At 35.1% G+C, this 14,692-nt stretch overlaps 1 protein-coding gene across 2 annotated transcripts in view; it reads right to left on the minus strand.

Moving 5' to 3' along the window:
- The window catches only part of ccnd1 (cyclin D1), a 213,674-nt gene that overhangs the window by 152,069 nt on the left and 46,913 nt on the right, over positions 1–14,692 (minus strand). Inside the window, exon 2 of one of the 2 annotated variants that reach the window (XM_048186197.1) lies at positions 10,135–10,228. In XM_048186197.1, coding sequence (XP_048042154.1) covers positions 10,135–10,143 — 9 coding nt within the window. In that variant the 5' untranslated portion in view covers positions 10,144–10,228. The remainder of the gene's footprint in view (positions 1–10,134; positions 10,229–14,692) is intronic. The other variant, XM_048186198.1, reaches the window with a different exon arrangement.

A 14,692-nucleotide genomic window follows, 5' to 3' on the forward strand; every position in this document is an offset into this window, starting at 1 on the left:
TCTACATATATTCTACTGTAAATGCTACAGTAGTATGTGCTGCTTGTGATTAGATTATAGTGTCTGTGATTAGATTTTAAAATGTCCAATAAAACATCTAGCTAAGGCATGCATCGCTATTACTATTGTTTATTCTTAGGAATAGGGGTTTGTTCATGTACACTAACCACACATAAAAATATGATTTTTCACTTGCAAAGAAGACAGAACTCAAAACAAATCTAGAAACTTAGAAATTAACCAGTAAGCAATCACCTACCAACCACCCAGAACATCTTTGCAACTGCACAGCAATGCGCTAAAATCATGCAAAACACTTACGCCATTAACATTTTGGTCAGTGAATGTAAAAATCTAGCATGTGCATACTGTTTTTAAGACAACATTGACAATGTAGGGCAAATTACATAAATGTCTTATCAATCCAGTGGTGATATCAATGTGAGCTGGTTTCTTATCAGAATATAAAATGATTTGTCATGTTCCCTTGCACCTAAATATCAATTTAGTGTGAATAAAGATCTCTTATCATTCACAGTTCAGGAATTTTAAAAACATATGTGCAACATATGTCAGGGTTATGTTTTTCAACTAAAAAATGTAAATGAACTGGCATGAATAAAACAGCCTTTTTCGCAGATCAGTGTGAACAGGAAACGTCTTAACAACGTTGTCGTCTGTACGCAAAAAATGCAAAAACCTTTCCGTTTTTAGTACATAATTGTCGTGTAAACATACCCTCAGTTGTCTTTTCATTTCTGTTTCTTGCACTTAATTGCAGTGTAGTTCTATTTCCTTGTTTACTTATTAGGATCTTGTTTAGATATAGGCTCGGGACATTCCTGCTAACAATTATAACCAACTGAACAGGGACAAAGAATATGCAGAATAATTAAAATTGCAGGCTAAATGGAAAATTAAGAATGCATAAACAACAGAAGAGTGATTTACTAACACATGGAACAAACAGCAGGCCAAATATTAGCCATATCAAGTGACATGAACATGTGGCCTTTCATGTCAAAAACAAAAGGTATGGAAGCATTTTCTCCTCTCTTTTAATAGTCGATGAGCATATTCATTTAATTACACCACCTATGCATGATTATCTGGGGTGCGTTTCCCGAAGAATGATGTAACTCTCTGCTGAACTACCAAAGTACGATGCATCGTTGAACAAATTAACTAGCTAGTCACGGCTGTTTCCCGAAACCGTATTGTCGCAAACTTGTCATTCAGCCATGTTGGTGAATGACGTCACGCAGGTGATGAGTAATATCTTCTTTAAAAGAATCCTTTTGAAATTGATTGCTATAAATTACGTGGCATTAGAGGACTAATTCTCATTTTTCTCAGTTATTTTGCTTTATTTCCAGATTCAATCATATGCTTGTTCTCACGTACTAGAGCACATATGCACATGCGCACTCATCAAAAACGGTGCTTTAAATCTCTTGACAAACTAAAATATGTAAATGACATTTGTATATATTCAAAATAAAAGATATACATTGTACTTAATGTCAGCTTGCTTATTTTGCTCAAGATAATGATTTATTAAGTCCACATGTCATAAAAACAAGAAACTTCTAACCACAGCTCGAGAGCTGTCGTTCCAACCACACAAGTTTGCGATGTAGTTTGTGAATGTTCGTTTGAACTATGGTTTCGGGAAACACCAAATCGTTGAACTATGCAAGTAACGACGGAACTTGCGATGTTAGATGGCTAACGATGCTTTTGGGAAACGTACCCGTGGTTAGCTGCATTGTATTATTTGCATTTTTCCTGCAGTCCGCCAACAGAACAGACTCCCATCGGTTCTACAAAAAACAAAAAAACAAAAAACGACCCTTTCAAACATGCACTGGTGTGCTAAAGTCAGAGCCAATCAACCTCTCAGCACATGCTCAAACTCATGACTCGTCAATCTATGACATTTACACAGCAGCTCAGTCAGTCATTTACACTTCAGCTTCAGCTTCCACATAATAGAAATATCTCCAAAGACTTTTATAAAGGTTAGTTAATGATCACAGATGTGGGTGAGTGGCTCAGATATCATGAGCACAGGTCGATCATTCGGTGAGAAAAGAGTGAAATCTGCAATAACGAAACTAAACATATCACAAGCTGCTGGGTGTTGCAAAATTCTGGTGCTGAAGATAGAGTTGTTGATAGTGTAAATGAATATCTAACTGTATTTGTTTGCTGGGCAAATCTCACTATTTGCTAATGCGGCTGAATTTTGCTTCCCATACATAATCTTTTTGAATTTGACAATGATAAAAGGATGTTGGAGCATGAAACATTTTAAAAGAACTACAGTCAGAAATGCATCTATCCTGCTTACTTCCTTTTCTATCCTTTCTGTCATTTTTGCTTTTTAAATTTATAACAGCTGTAAATCTCCTCAGGATTGAAGATAAGATTCAGCATGACTAAAACTAAAACATTATTATATTATAAGTATCTTTTTTATTATTCTTTGAAGACTGGCATAATTGCTGATGGATCAATTTTCCACAAAAAAATATATAATATATTTGGAATATATTTTTACTGTCTGACAAGTTAAATAGGTAAATTGGGTCAATTTTAGGTCAAAGGGTAGTGAAAATAGGTGGAATTAAAGCAGCAGTCTTTACTTCCCCAGAAAGCACATTAAAAGTAAAACTGACCATAAGTATGCAGCATTTACATATTTAGTCATCTTTGCTTGTAACATGATTATACAGTAATTCCACAGCCAAAATGAACATGAACTCTGATTAATTGGAGTAATGTGTACTGACCTTATCAGAAATATGAATACAAATAGAAGTATGACCTTTGAGGATGTTTGTTGACTGAAAAAAATGAGTGAGTTTACTAAGTAACTTTAGATGTTGAAAAGAATCAAAAGTATGATGTGTGATTCATGCTTAAATTGAGTGACTCATTCACACTTTCCTTTCTAGGCCGCACAGGAAGATCAACAATGGAACACATTCCCTGCAAAACAATGCTCTGAGACATTCAAACTTAAAAAGGTCAAACTATTTTAAAAATCTGGTGATTCAATGTTGTATTTTGGAGTGCTTACTCAAACAAGTGTGAACTGAAAGCAGGGATCCGATTCCTTCTGCTTGTCATTTCTACATTACACCTGGAAGGGCTACAAAGACTCTTGCGGTAATGCATCAGAGGCTTTGCGGTCAGGCCGGATCGATCACAGGGGAATGACCGTCAGGCTGACACAGCGGTTCTGACTGAAGGCATTTTGAAGGGGAGCTGTGAGTCAGCAAACCTGGAAGGCAAAACACTTCATTCATTACCCCAGAGCAGAGGGTAATGATCAAAGACAGGAAGGTGCGCAAGAGGTGGATGTAAAGTGAGGTTTCTTTCCCTGATGTATAAATGCAGGGGGGGAAAAAATCTGAATTGTAGTTCCATCAGCTGACGGCCTCAAGAATGTTTCCAAACACGATTCCTAGAAAACAAAGCTACACACATTTACACAGTGAAACGTTCTGACACACCTACTTATAAGTCTTCAAAACTATGGAAAAACAAACTGTATTTCTGGAATTATGTACTAAAAATAAAATCAAAATCAAAAGGCTAACACTTTAAAATATAATGCAATTAATTTTTAATTAAGGTAATTTTATTTCACAATTCTGCCTTTTTTTCTCACAATTGCGAGTTTACATCTAACAAAACTTTTTTTCTCACAATTGCGATACGCAAAAACTCAAATTTTGAGAAATAGTCAGAATTGTGTGTTATAAAATCAGAATTGCGAGATATAAACGCAGTTCTGAGAAAAAAAAAATGACTTTATAACTCACAATTGCAAGTGTATATCTCACAATTCTGAGAAAGAAGTCAGAGATATAAACTTGCAATTGTGAGAAAAAAGACAGAATTGCAAGTTCTGACTCTATTTCTCACAATTGTGAGTCTATGGGCCTTATTATACTCCCAAAACACACCCATTAAGAAACTAGGTACAACCCTTTTGGACCATGCGGCTGGCGCCAACCACTTTTCCTGCGTCATGCGCTTCAGACCATGGGCTTAGATCATTAAAATGGGGCACTGTATCTCACAATTCTGACATTATAACTTGCAATTGCAAGTTTATTTCACACAATTCTGAGAAAAAAAGTCAGAATTGTGAGAAAAAAGTCACAATTATCTTTTTTTTTTTTTTTTCAACCTAAGCTTCCATAATTAGGTGATACATTAGGTACTGTATAATGAAATAAAAATGAACAGCATTAATTAATCCAGTATAAATGGTAATTTATACTAAACAATAAAGAACTAAACATAATCACATCTTAAAACTTAAAAATATATTAGTATATGTAGAAATTAACATTAGCCTAGATTAATGAACGCTTTAAAAGTTTGCTCATTGTTATTTCATTTTAGCTATTGCATTAACTAATGTTATATTATGTTGTAAAGAAATAATTTAAAGTGTTACCATCAATATCTTATATTTATTCTTCTTTGTAGTCACCAACTTCCTGAGGTGTGTCTTCCTGAGCTGCATCTTGGGATGCCATTGAACAGTATTAAAGTGCCGCTATTATGCTTTTTCGAATATTACCTTTCATGCAGTGTGTAATATAGCTGTTCGTGAATGTAAAAGGTCCGCAAAGTTTTAAAGATCAAAAAGCAAGACAGTTATTGTCTCCTAAAAGAAAGAATCAATTCTGAACAGCCTGAAATGAGTCATCAGTAATTCCAGTCTCACTTCCTGTTACGTACCTATGTAAAAATGTAACAAATTTGCATAATGCCAGCCTATGGTCTTCATTGGCTGTCCGCGAATGAGGTCAACTTTGATCTGCCCTCAAACACTGTAGTTGTAGCTGAGACTGGAAGAGTTTGGTTCATGTTGTCAACATGTTGAGAAGACGCTTTTTTCTGTGCTGCGAAAGCAAATCCATAAAAGGATAAGGACTGGAATTGATACGGTAAAACCTGTTCGTATCACTGTGTATCAAGTGCTAAGGAAGAGCTGAAATTCAGATATGGTAATAGGTGTTTCGTTTCGGACATGCAGCTGACCAATCACAACAGACTGGGCTGTCTGACCAATCAGAGCAGAGGAGGCTCTAGGAAAAGGAGGGGTTTAGAGAGACCAAATCTTTTATCAAACTGTTTTCAGACTCTTTGAGAAATGAGGTGATGTGCAATGTATATTATGAGAAAATCAAAGTGTTTTTGACCATGGATGCATGTAAACCTGTTGTAGAAGACCTCCAAAACAAAATAAGGAGCCTTTGAAATTTGCATAATAGGGGCACTTTAAAGTTCCTTTGTATGCTGGACGCAGCTTACTATCTGGTCCATTAAATTAAAATAAATAAATAATTAAAGCAAAATAAATACAATTAATTAGTTTTGTAAAGAAATTCATACATAGCCAGTTAGGCATTATTCATATTGGCCCTAAAAAATAAAATAAAATCAAGCTTTTAAGCATAAATCTTTAGATCAAAACTGAACTGATCATGAGAAACATAGTGTCTAACAGTGTGTCCAAACGTTTGACTGCTAGTAAATGAATTTTCAGTTGATTTTTGGTTCTCATGTTAAGGCATTGAAGTGTGAGAGAGGGAGTAACTCAGAGACGGCCGATTAAAGTGCAAAGGGCTTCCGCAGCACAGAGCGAGAAAGGTTCGACCCGTGTTTGTTCAGCCAAGAATTCACTGGCCAGGTGAGAAATACACAGCTCTGACAACCACACAGCGGCTGTAAGAAAGACATTCCTGTAGTGAATGATTGAAAGACCGGCGGCTTTCGTGGCTTCGCAACTCCTCACATGAGTCGCATTGGCTTCACCTGAACCTGCAACTTTCATCCCCCTGTTTCACACCGGGCTCACTCAGGCTGAGGGTTAATGTGCACAACTCTTTTGATCACATTTTATAGATACGGCAGCAAGTAACCTTGTTTTGCCTTATTTTTCCCGAGTTTGAACATTAACCTCCTAATAACCAGACAAGAACCTGACTGACAAATGGGCAAAGTCAAGCTTTGTTTTGGAGAGAAAGGCTTTCTGTCAGCTGCTGTTTACTTAAGGTCTCTTGGGGGGGAAAAGCAATGCTTTGTGAATGCCTCAGCATTAGTAGATTCCATAGGCTTTTGCGGCAGTGGTCATTAGCTGACCTGATTTTAAGCAGCACATACGCAACACAATGGTGGACAAACGGCAAAAGATCCAAAACTCACATATAACACAAAATAAGAGGTGGCTTAACCTCCCAAGATAAAGGTTGTTGTATAACTAGAGGTCAAACGCTATTACAAGACAGACAGAAAAATACTTGATGGCCATCTGTGGGAATCCTTTGAGCACTTCCCCATTTGTTTGATTCCTGCTGTACTGTTTTATGTACTACCTACCCATTTCTACATTATGTTCTTCCCACTGACCAATCATAAAAGTAACAGGGAAATGAAAGGAGTCTAATTGAGAGGGAGGCGAGATCCCACCCCTCTCATGTTCAGAATTAAGTGGTCCACATGGCCAGCTGTTCATGTGTAGAACCTGATAATCATGGACCACCCCCTCTTCTGAGCCTGGGCTGGGCCAGAGATACCAGAGACAAGCCCCATGATCCCAGATGAAAGGCGTAGGTGGAGAACTTCGAGCTCCACAATGCAACTGTGTGATATACACCTTATCATCTAAAATGCATCAGCTGTCCGTTGGCGGCAAGAAAGAAAGAAGAAAGAAAGAAAATGCGTCCGTGGGCAAGCCAGCAAAAGGCAGTGAAGTTGCAGGCCTTCTGTTACAGGAGGCTTAATCCTGACTCTAAGAGACCAAGAGACCTTTTCAATTGGTTGGAAAATATACTTAACCCCATAAAGCCTGACATATGAAATAATAGTCAGAACATGGTGATTGAAAAAAAATATGAGATGGGAAGAAAAAATGCATTTCAATGTACGTTGGAATTATGTATGGATAATCAAGTAAAACTAAGATGCTTCAGTCCAGTGAGTGTTCATTTTGAACAAAATACACTATAAAAGTCATTCTTCAGTAGAAACTTGCGAATTTGCGTATTAAATATAATACATTAGGCTTTATAGCACGGGTGTCAAACTCAGTTCCTGGAGGGACACAGTTCTGCAGAGTTTAGCTTCAACTCTAATCAACCGCACCTGATCCAGCTAATCAAGTCCTTCAGGCTTATATGAAAACTACAGGTATTTGTGTTGGCACAGAGTTGGAACTCAGGGTAGGTTTACACGACAAAGTTTTTTTTGTTTGTATAGATGACAACACTGTCAAAACGATCCCTGTTCACACGGATCTGCGTAAATGACTAAAAACGCTGTATTATGCATTCTAGGTCATTAGTGGCAATATCAAATACTTTCTTTTACAGAGCACTCGCGCATGCTTATAGACTAAAAGATTGCATTTCCAGGCCCCCAAAACACTGTTGTCTTGAAAAACAACAGCCAAAGTGCATAAAAAGTTTTCAAAAAATGGTGTTGTGTAAACAGCACCTAAACTCTCCAGGAACTGAATTTGACACCCCTGCTTTACAGGTTAAAAACTGAAATATCAGGTTGGAGCTTTGTGATTTTTTTTGCTAATCAAGTATAAACAAAATTGATGATGCAAAGATATTTATACTCTTTTACTAACTCAATCACATTTCCTTCTGAGGTCTGGAGAGTAATAGGATTATTTACAAATTTCTTTGAGCTTGAAAAGGTTTTATCAGCATTCAAAACACATTTTAGGGTATGAAGCTATGACTGAATGACATCAAAAGCCAAAATAAGCTTATGCAGATCTTGCTGTTTAGAGAACACACTGAAATACATGACAGTGTCATCTGCATAAAAGTGAAAATTAGCATCCTGAATATCAAAATGAACACTATTTATGCAAATAGTAAATAAAAGGGGCCCAACACAGATCCTTGGGGAACACCTTTAACAATCTCCAACAATCCAGATGATTTACCTTCAGCCTGTAATTATTGAGTTCTTCCACTTAAATAGCTTTTAAACCAGAAAATAACATGATTTGATAAACTGACACTCTTTAATCTATTCATCAATATTTCATGATCCACTGTGTCGAAAGCCTTTGATAAAATCAATAAAAGGGAAGCGCAATAGCCACCTTTTTCCACAGATTCTACAATATCATTCAAAACTTTGTGTTTTTTGTTGATTTCTTTCAGTGTATTGTATATTTATCTTTTGTAAAACAGAGGCATTAACTTTAAAACAAGAGATTAATTATTTATAAACTATTTCAATAACTACATCATTGGGGTCTCTGGAACGCCAAATATAACAATGGTAAAGTCATTCTCAACAGAACACGAGAGTTAAAGCAACATATGCCTCGTTTCATATGTATGTAATATACCTCAGCTCTGCTGTTAGTTTAATGTTTGACATGCACATGATATTGCATGGCTGAATGAATCCAAAGAATGAATGGAACCAGAAATGGTCACCTCACCTGCTGGCCAATTACTGTCCAGCTATTGGCAGGTTTTACCAGAGGAATTTAAAACATTTGAGGTGAACCCTCATAAATATTCATGCATGATCTAATTAATTACATTATACTTGTAAATTTGTAGAGTCAACTTATTAAAGAAAATTAAAACAAACATCCTATGAAAATGTAAAAATCCAGCTGTAATATGCTCTTTTTATATTAGATCGGATAAGAAATGATGTGAGGAGGAGTGAGTTCTTACTATGACACTAAAGCCCTGTTTACACCTGGTATTAAGATGCGTTTTGGTCAATTGGATCACAAGTGGACGACGCTAAATACAGATGTAAACGGGGTGTAAAACCATTTGAGTTTATGGGCTTTCGACCACTTCCAGAGGTAGTCGAAAACACATTTGACTGGATTTCTTTCATAGTGTATACGCTCATGTGGTCGAATGCATTCAAACAGCCACAAAAGGCCGCCTACTTTTCACCTACTGACCTAATGCGTAAACATTATGGGAAGCACGCTAGCCCGACGGGATTTAAACTTTATCGGCTGGAGACCCAAGTTTAGTTTGAAGGCAAAAAAACAATGTTCTCTCACCATTCCTTGTGGCTAGCAGAGCAAAAACGAAAGCTGCTGCTCTCCGTATGTTAGAGTACCTGAAAACCATACTTGAGTAAAAGTACAGATACCTTACAGCAAAAATAACTTCATTACAAGTCACCAATTCCAATATGACTACAGAAAAAGTCTTAACTGTAACTGTGTTCTATGCGTGACTCAAATGCTGTGTCATGCACCGGACACTTCCCAGGACTGAAATAAGTGGTTCGGAGCGCCAAAGTCACGTGATTTCAGCAGTTTGGCGGTTTGATACGTGATCCGAATCACTGATTCGACTCAAAAGATTCATAAGCAGTGTTTTGAAATCGGCCATCACTAGATATTGTTAAAAAGTTGTTATTTTGTTTTTTTTGGCACAAAAAAAATATTCTTGTCACTTTATAACATTACGGTAGAACCACTGAACTCACATGAACTGATTTAAATATTTTTTTAGTACCTTTATGGATCTTGAGAGAGGAAGTCCCATTGCTGTCTATGCAGGCTTCGCTGAGCCATCGGATTTAATCAAAAATATCTTAATTTGTGTTCCGAAGATGAACGAAGGTCTTACGTAATAAATGACAGAATTTTCATTTTTGGGTGAACTAACCTTTTAAGCTTAAGTGCTCAATAAGGGCATAAATAAACCAATATACTTCAAAAAGGTGTCTTCAATATAACAGATAAATAAAATAATATTAAGTAAAATTGAAGAGTCAAAGCTTACTTGCACTGGATTATACAATAGCTGATTCGATCAACCATAACGCATCTTAATACCAGGTGTAAACAGGGCCTAAATGAAAAGCAACATTATATAATCAAATAAATAAACAAGTGTTTCCTTATCTCATGCAATGACCCATGGAATAAGCAGGACAGGATCTAGGTTGACCTCCTGCTGGCTCACTGAGAAAAAGCAGCACTGCATGAGTGAATGAGAGAATTACGTCCCAGTGTCTGAAAGAGGACCGTTCTAAGGACCAGTGACCCAGAGCAGGAAAGACTGCAGGTCAAAGGTCCTGACCTAAACTCACCCACAGCATGTAGACACAGCGAGAAGGTCCCTGGGCAGCTCAGACTGGCCATGTGTCCGGATGTACAGATGAACTTCTCTTGTCCTGTCTAGTCCTGTAACATGCAAAGCCCAATATGTGAATTCAACAATTAAGACTTTTTTAATGATTGCAATATGTCATTTCATAGTTGTGGTGACATTTACATCTAATAATAATAAGAAGAAGAACACCTATTATTATTAACTATAATAATATTATTATTATTAATAATAATAATAATAATAATAATAATATACTATTAATAATACTATTACTATTATTATTATTGTCATACTACATCATTTAGGATGTTATAGCTATATTTAATTTACCAATTTCTCTTATGCAGGTGTGTTATATGGAGTTACACCGCATTAAACATAAGAAATCATTATAACAAATGCTATCATTTATCTCTATATCAGATATTTACCAAACATTCTGAGGAGATTTTGATGAAGAACATTTTTTGATTACATAACAGCATAATGCCACGTATAACCGCTAAGAATGACCCTTCAAATAATTTTTTTCCAGTTCAGTTTTGGAAAGATATAATGCATTATAACGTACATCATTATTCATAATGTACGTTATAATGCATTATAACTTTCAAAAATAATTGTAACCAAATACATCTGAAATTGGTTGTTTGTCATGCGTTTTCATGCATTCTACTTCCTAAAGGTGTGTTCAATGAATAGATAAGTATTAAAATGTATTATAACTGTGGTTACAGTTATTCAAGAGATCATACAATGCATTATGAGGCATAATTAAAGCATTAAAAATACTTTTATAATGTATTATATATAAAGGCTTTATGTAAAGTGTTACCAAATATTTTAAATCATTTAATTTTGAACACATTTACAGTAATTTATGACCACATTTGTAGAATGACCCAATTATCCTCAATATTTAGACATGTTCAGACTTTTTTTTCCCTGGCTGCATACGTTACTGAAAATCCTTTTGACTGTTTAAAAAGTTTATCCCCTTCCAAGCCTTTATTTGTTCAGCAAGCATGTCTTTAAAAACTTCCGCTGTTCATGAGGCACTAAAGGACAGATGGCAAGCGCTTATAGGTAGAATTATGAAGTTGTTAAGAGAAGAGTTTGACATTTAGATTTTAAACTCATGGTCCCTCTTTCCGTTGGAAATTTACTTATCTGGATTTACGCATCTGCATTTGGATTCATAAGCTGGAGGTAATTCTTAATGAGCATGTGTGGCAAACTGTGAGGAACCACCTTTATTGACACAACACTGATTCTTCAGATGTGAGATAAAACATGTCTTAAAAATTTACCTGCAATTTGTTATGAAAACAGTAACATTTCCTCCATGAAATGAATCGTTAGTGTGATCACAAATGTAATATTTTGTTTCCTCTTTATCAAAGTTATGACATTTAACAGTCATATGGTATGTCATAACTGAACACTTCATAAATATAAATATCTTTTAAAGAAATATTTATTATAATTATTTTTAAATATAATTATATAATAATTATAATAAAATATAATTATATTTAAAATATAACATTTGTTTGCATGTCTCATGTCAACATGATTAGATATTTGAGTGAATTTATGTTCAACCAACAAGCTATGTTTAGAGGAACTTAATCATTTGTAGCACACACACAAATTTTCAAGTTTATTATTCAAAAAAATTAAGTTGCTCCAACTACCAGAGTTGTAGCCCTGGAACCAAATAATCTTATCTATTTCAGTTCAAATTGACAGCTATCATGGCACATGCTAACATAACTTATTTAACATGTATATTTAATGAACAAATAAGATATTACTTGTCTGTAAGTGCCAGCAGCCATATCACCCTGTAGCCTAAGACTTTTAGCTACTGGGCTGAGCTTGGTTTGTACCTGGATGGGAGACCTCCTGGGAAAACGAGGTTGCTGCTGGAAGAGGTGTTAGTGAGGCCAGCAGGGGGTGCTCACCCTGTGGTCTGTGTGGGTCCTAACGCCCCAGTATACAGTTAAACTGAGGTCCTGACTCTCTGTGGTCATTAAAAATCCCAGGATGTCCTTTGAAAAGAGCAGGGGTGTAACCCCTACATCCTGGCCAAATTTGCCCACTGGCCTCTGTCCATCATGGCCTCCTAATCATCCACATATATACTAATTGGCTTAATCACTGTGTCTTCTCTCCACGAATAAGCTAGTGTGTGGTGGGTGTTCTTGCGCAATATGGCTGCCGTCGCATCATCCAAGTGGATGCTGCACATTGGTGGTGGTTGAGGAGATTCCCCCTTCCATATGTAAAGCGCTTTGAGTACCCAAAAAATATTTAAATGTAAGGAATTATTATTATTAATTGTCACTGGCATTAGCACAGTCATTGCTTATAGAGTCAATGTAGTGTTTACCTCCATGTATCTAGTCTTCAGCACATTGGTAACCACAATAACTTCAACATTACAGAAACTCTTTTAAATGTCAAACATAACAGCATTAAACACTAACAGGTCTTTCGCTTCACTAAAAACAAAGAAATGAACACTTAATTTCAACATTTATTGTCCTTATCCAGTCCTATGCAAAGGCTATATATATATATATATATATATATATATATATATATATATATATATATATATATATATATATATATATAGCCAATTAAAACAGAAATTTGAGTTTAAATTACAGACGATGTTAAGTTGATGTAATGTTCAACATCATATGTCAACAGAACTCTAGAAAATAATGTTTGCAACTTAAAAGGTTTAATTAAAACAATAAACATGCAACCATGCATTTATTTAAGTTGTGGTAACAGGTCCCCTGAATTACTTTTTAGAGTGTTCATTCATGCTAATATTTTGTGGCAATCATGATGAACCAGTTTCATCATCCAAACTGTAAAGATATTTATTGTGATTTTATATAAATTTTCTCATTTTAAGTGAGTCCTATTAGTAACAACCAACAATTTACATGACATTATGCAGTCATAAACATACTGAACGACAGCAAGGAAAGCATGCATTTTGTAAGAAAATGGAAGAAGCAAGTAAATGTAAATATGTTTAAGGGGCCATTCAAACGTTTTTTTTTTTTTTTTTTTTTGTGGTTAAAAAAGCAACACGCAGGTCAGTGAAGTGAATAAAGAAATCGCAAGGTGTAGAGACACGTTTTTTTTTTTTTTTTTAAAGTTGAACTTATTTTAAATTGAGAGCTGTGTTTTTAGAATGCTGCGCAATGGTTAAAGGCGTCCATCTAGCACGTTTTCATTGAAAAACAATGGAAAAGTAGCACAATGGAACGGAAAAGCACCTTCTGTGTGAACGGCCAATTGATCTGAAACTACAGTAGTCAACATTTGAAGTGGATCAAAACCTTTCATCAAAGTTGTCCCAAAACCTTCTTCTTAGGACAACTTAGTTCTTTTTTGATCCACTTCAAATGTTGACTACTATATTTAGTAGTGGATCGATAGACATGATAGAGAACCGGTAGAGATTTTGGTCTATCGTCTCTATCGCAGTTATGCTCAAGTGATGTTGCTGTGCTGCGCGGTCATGAAAGCGTATCGTTTGCATGCGTTTTTATACATTGCTTTTAAACAAGTGATTTTAAACCGTTGAAGAACAATTAGCAGTAAAAGACAACTCATTTCAACATACAGTACAGTCCAAAAGTTTGGAACCACTAAGATTTTTAATGTTTTTAAAAGAAGTTTCGTCTGCTCACCAAGGCTACATTTATTTAATTAAAAATACAGTAAAAAACAGTAATATTGTGAAATATTATTACAATTTAAAATAACTGTGTACTATTTAAATATATTTGACAAAGTAATTTATTCCTGGGATGCAAAGCTGAATTTTCAGCATCGTTACTCCAGTCTTCAGTGTCACATGATCCTTCAGAAATCATTCTAATATGCTGATTTGCTGCTCAATAAACATTTATGATTATTTTCAATGTTGAAAACAGTTGTGTACTTTTTTTTCAGGATTCCTTGATGAATAGAAAGTTCAAAAGAACAGCATTTATCTGAAATACAAAGCTTCTGTAGCATTATACACTACCGTTCAAAAGTTTGGGGTCAGTAAGAATTTTTATTTTTATTTTTTTGAAAAGAAATTAAAGAAATGAATACTTTTATTCAGCAAGGATGCATTAAATCAATCAAAAGTGGCAGTAAAGACATTTATAATGTTACAAAAGATTAGATTTCAGATAAACACTGTTCTTTTGAACTTTCTATTCATCAAATAATCCTGAAAAAAAATATTGTACACAAATATTTTGTACAATTGTACACATTAAATGTTTCTTGAGCAGCAGATCAGCATATTAGAATGATTTCTGATGGATCATGTGACACTGAAGACTGGAGTAATGATGCTGAAAATTCAGCTTTGCCATCACAGGAATAAATTACTTTGTGAAATATATTCAAATAGAAAACAGTTATTTTAAATTGTAATAATATTTCACAATATTGCTGTTTTTTACTGTATTTTTAATTAAATAAATGTAGCCTTGGTGAGCAGACGA

The sequence above is a fragment of the Megalobrama amblycephala genome, linkage group LG3 (assembly GCF_018812025.1).
Source record: "Megalobrama amblycephala isolate DHTTF-2021 linkage group LG3, ASM1881202v1, whole genome shotgun sequence".
In the NCBI taxonomy this organism is placed as follows: Eukaryota; Metazoa; Chordata; class Actinopteri; order Cypriniformes; family Xenocyprididae; genus Megalobrama; species Megalobrama amblycephala.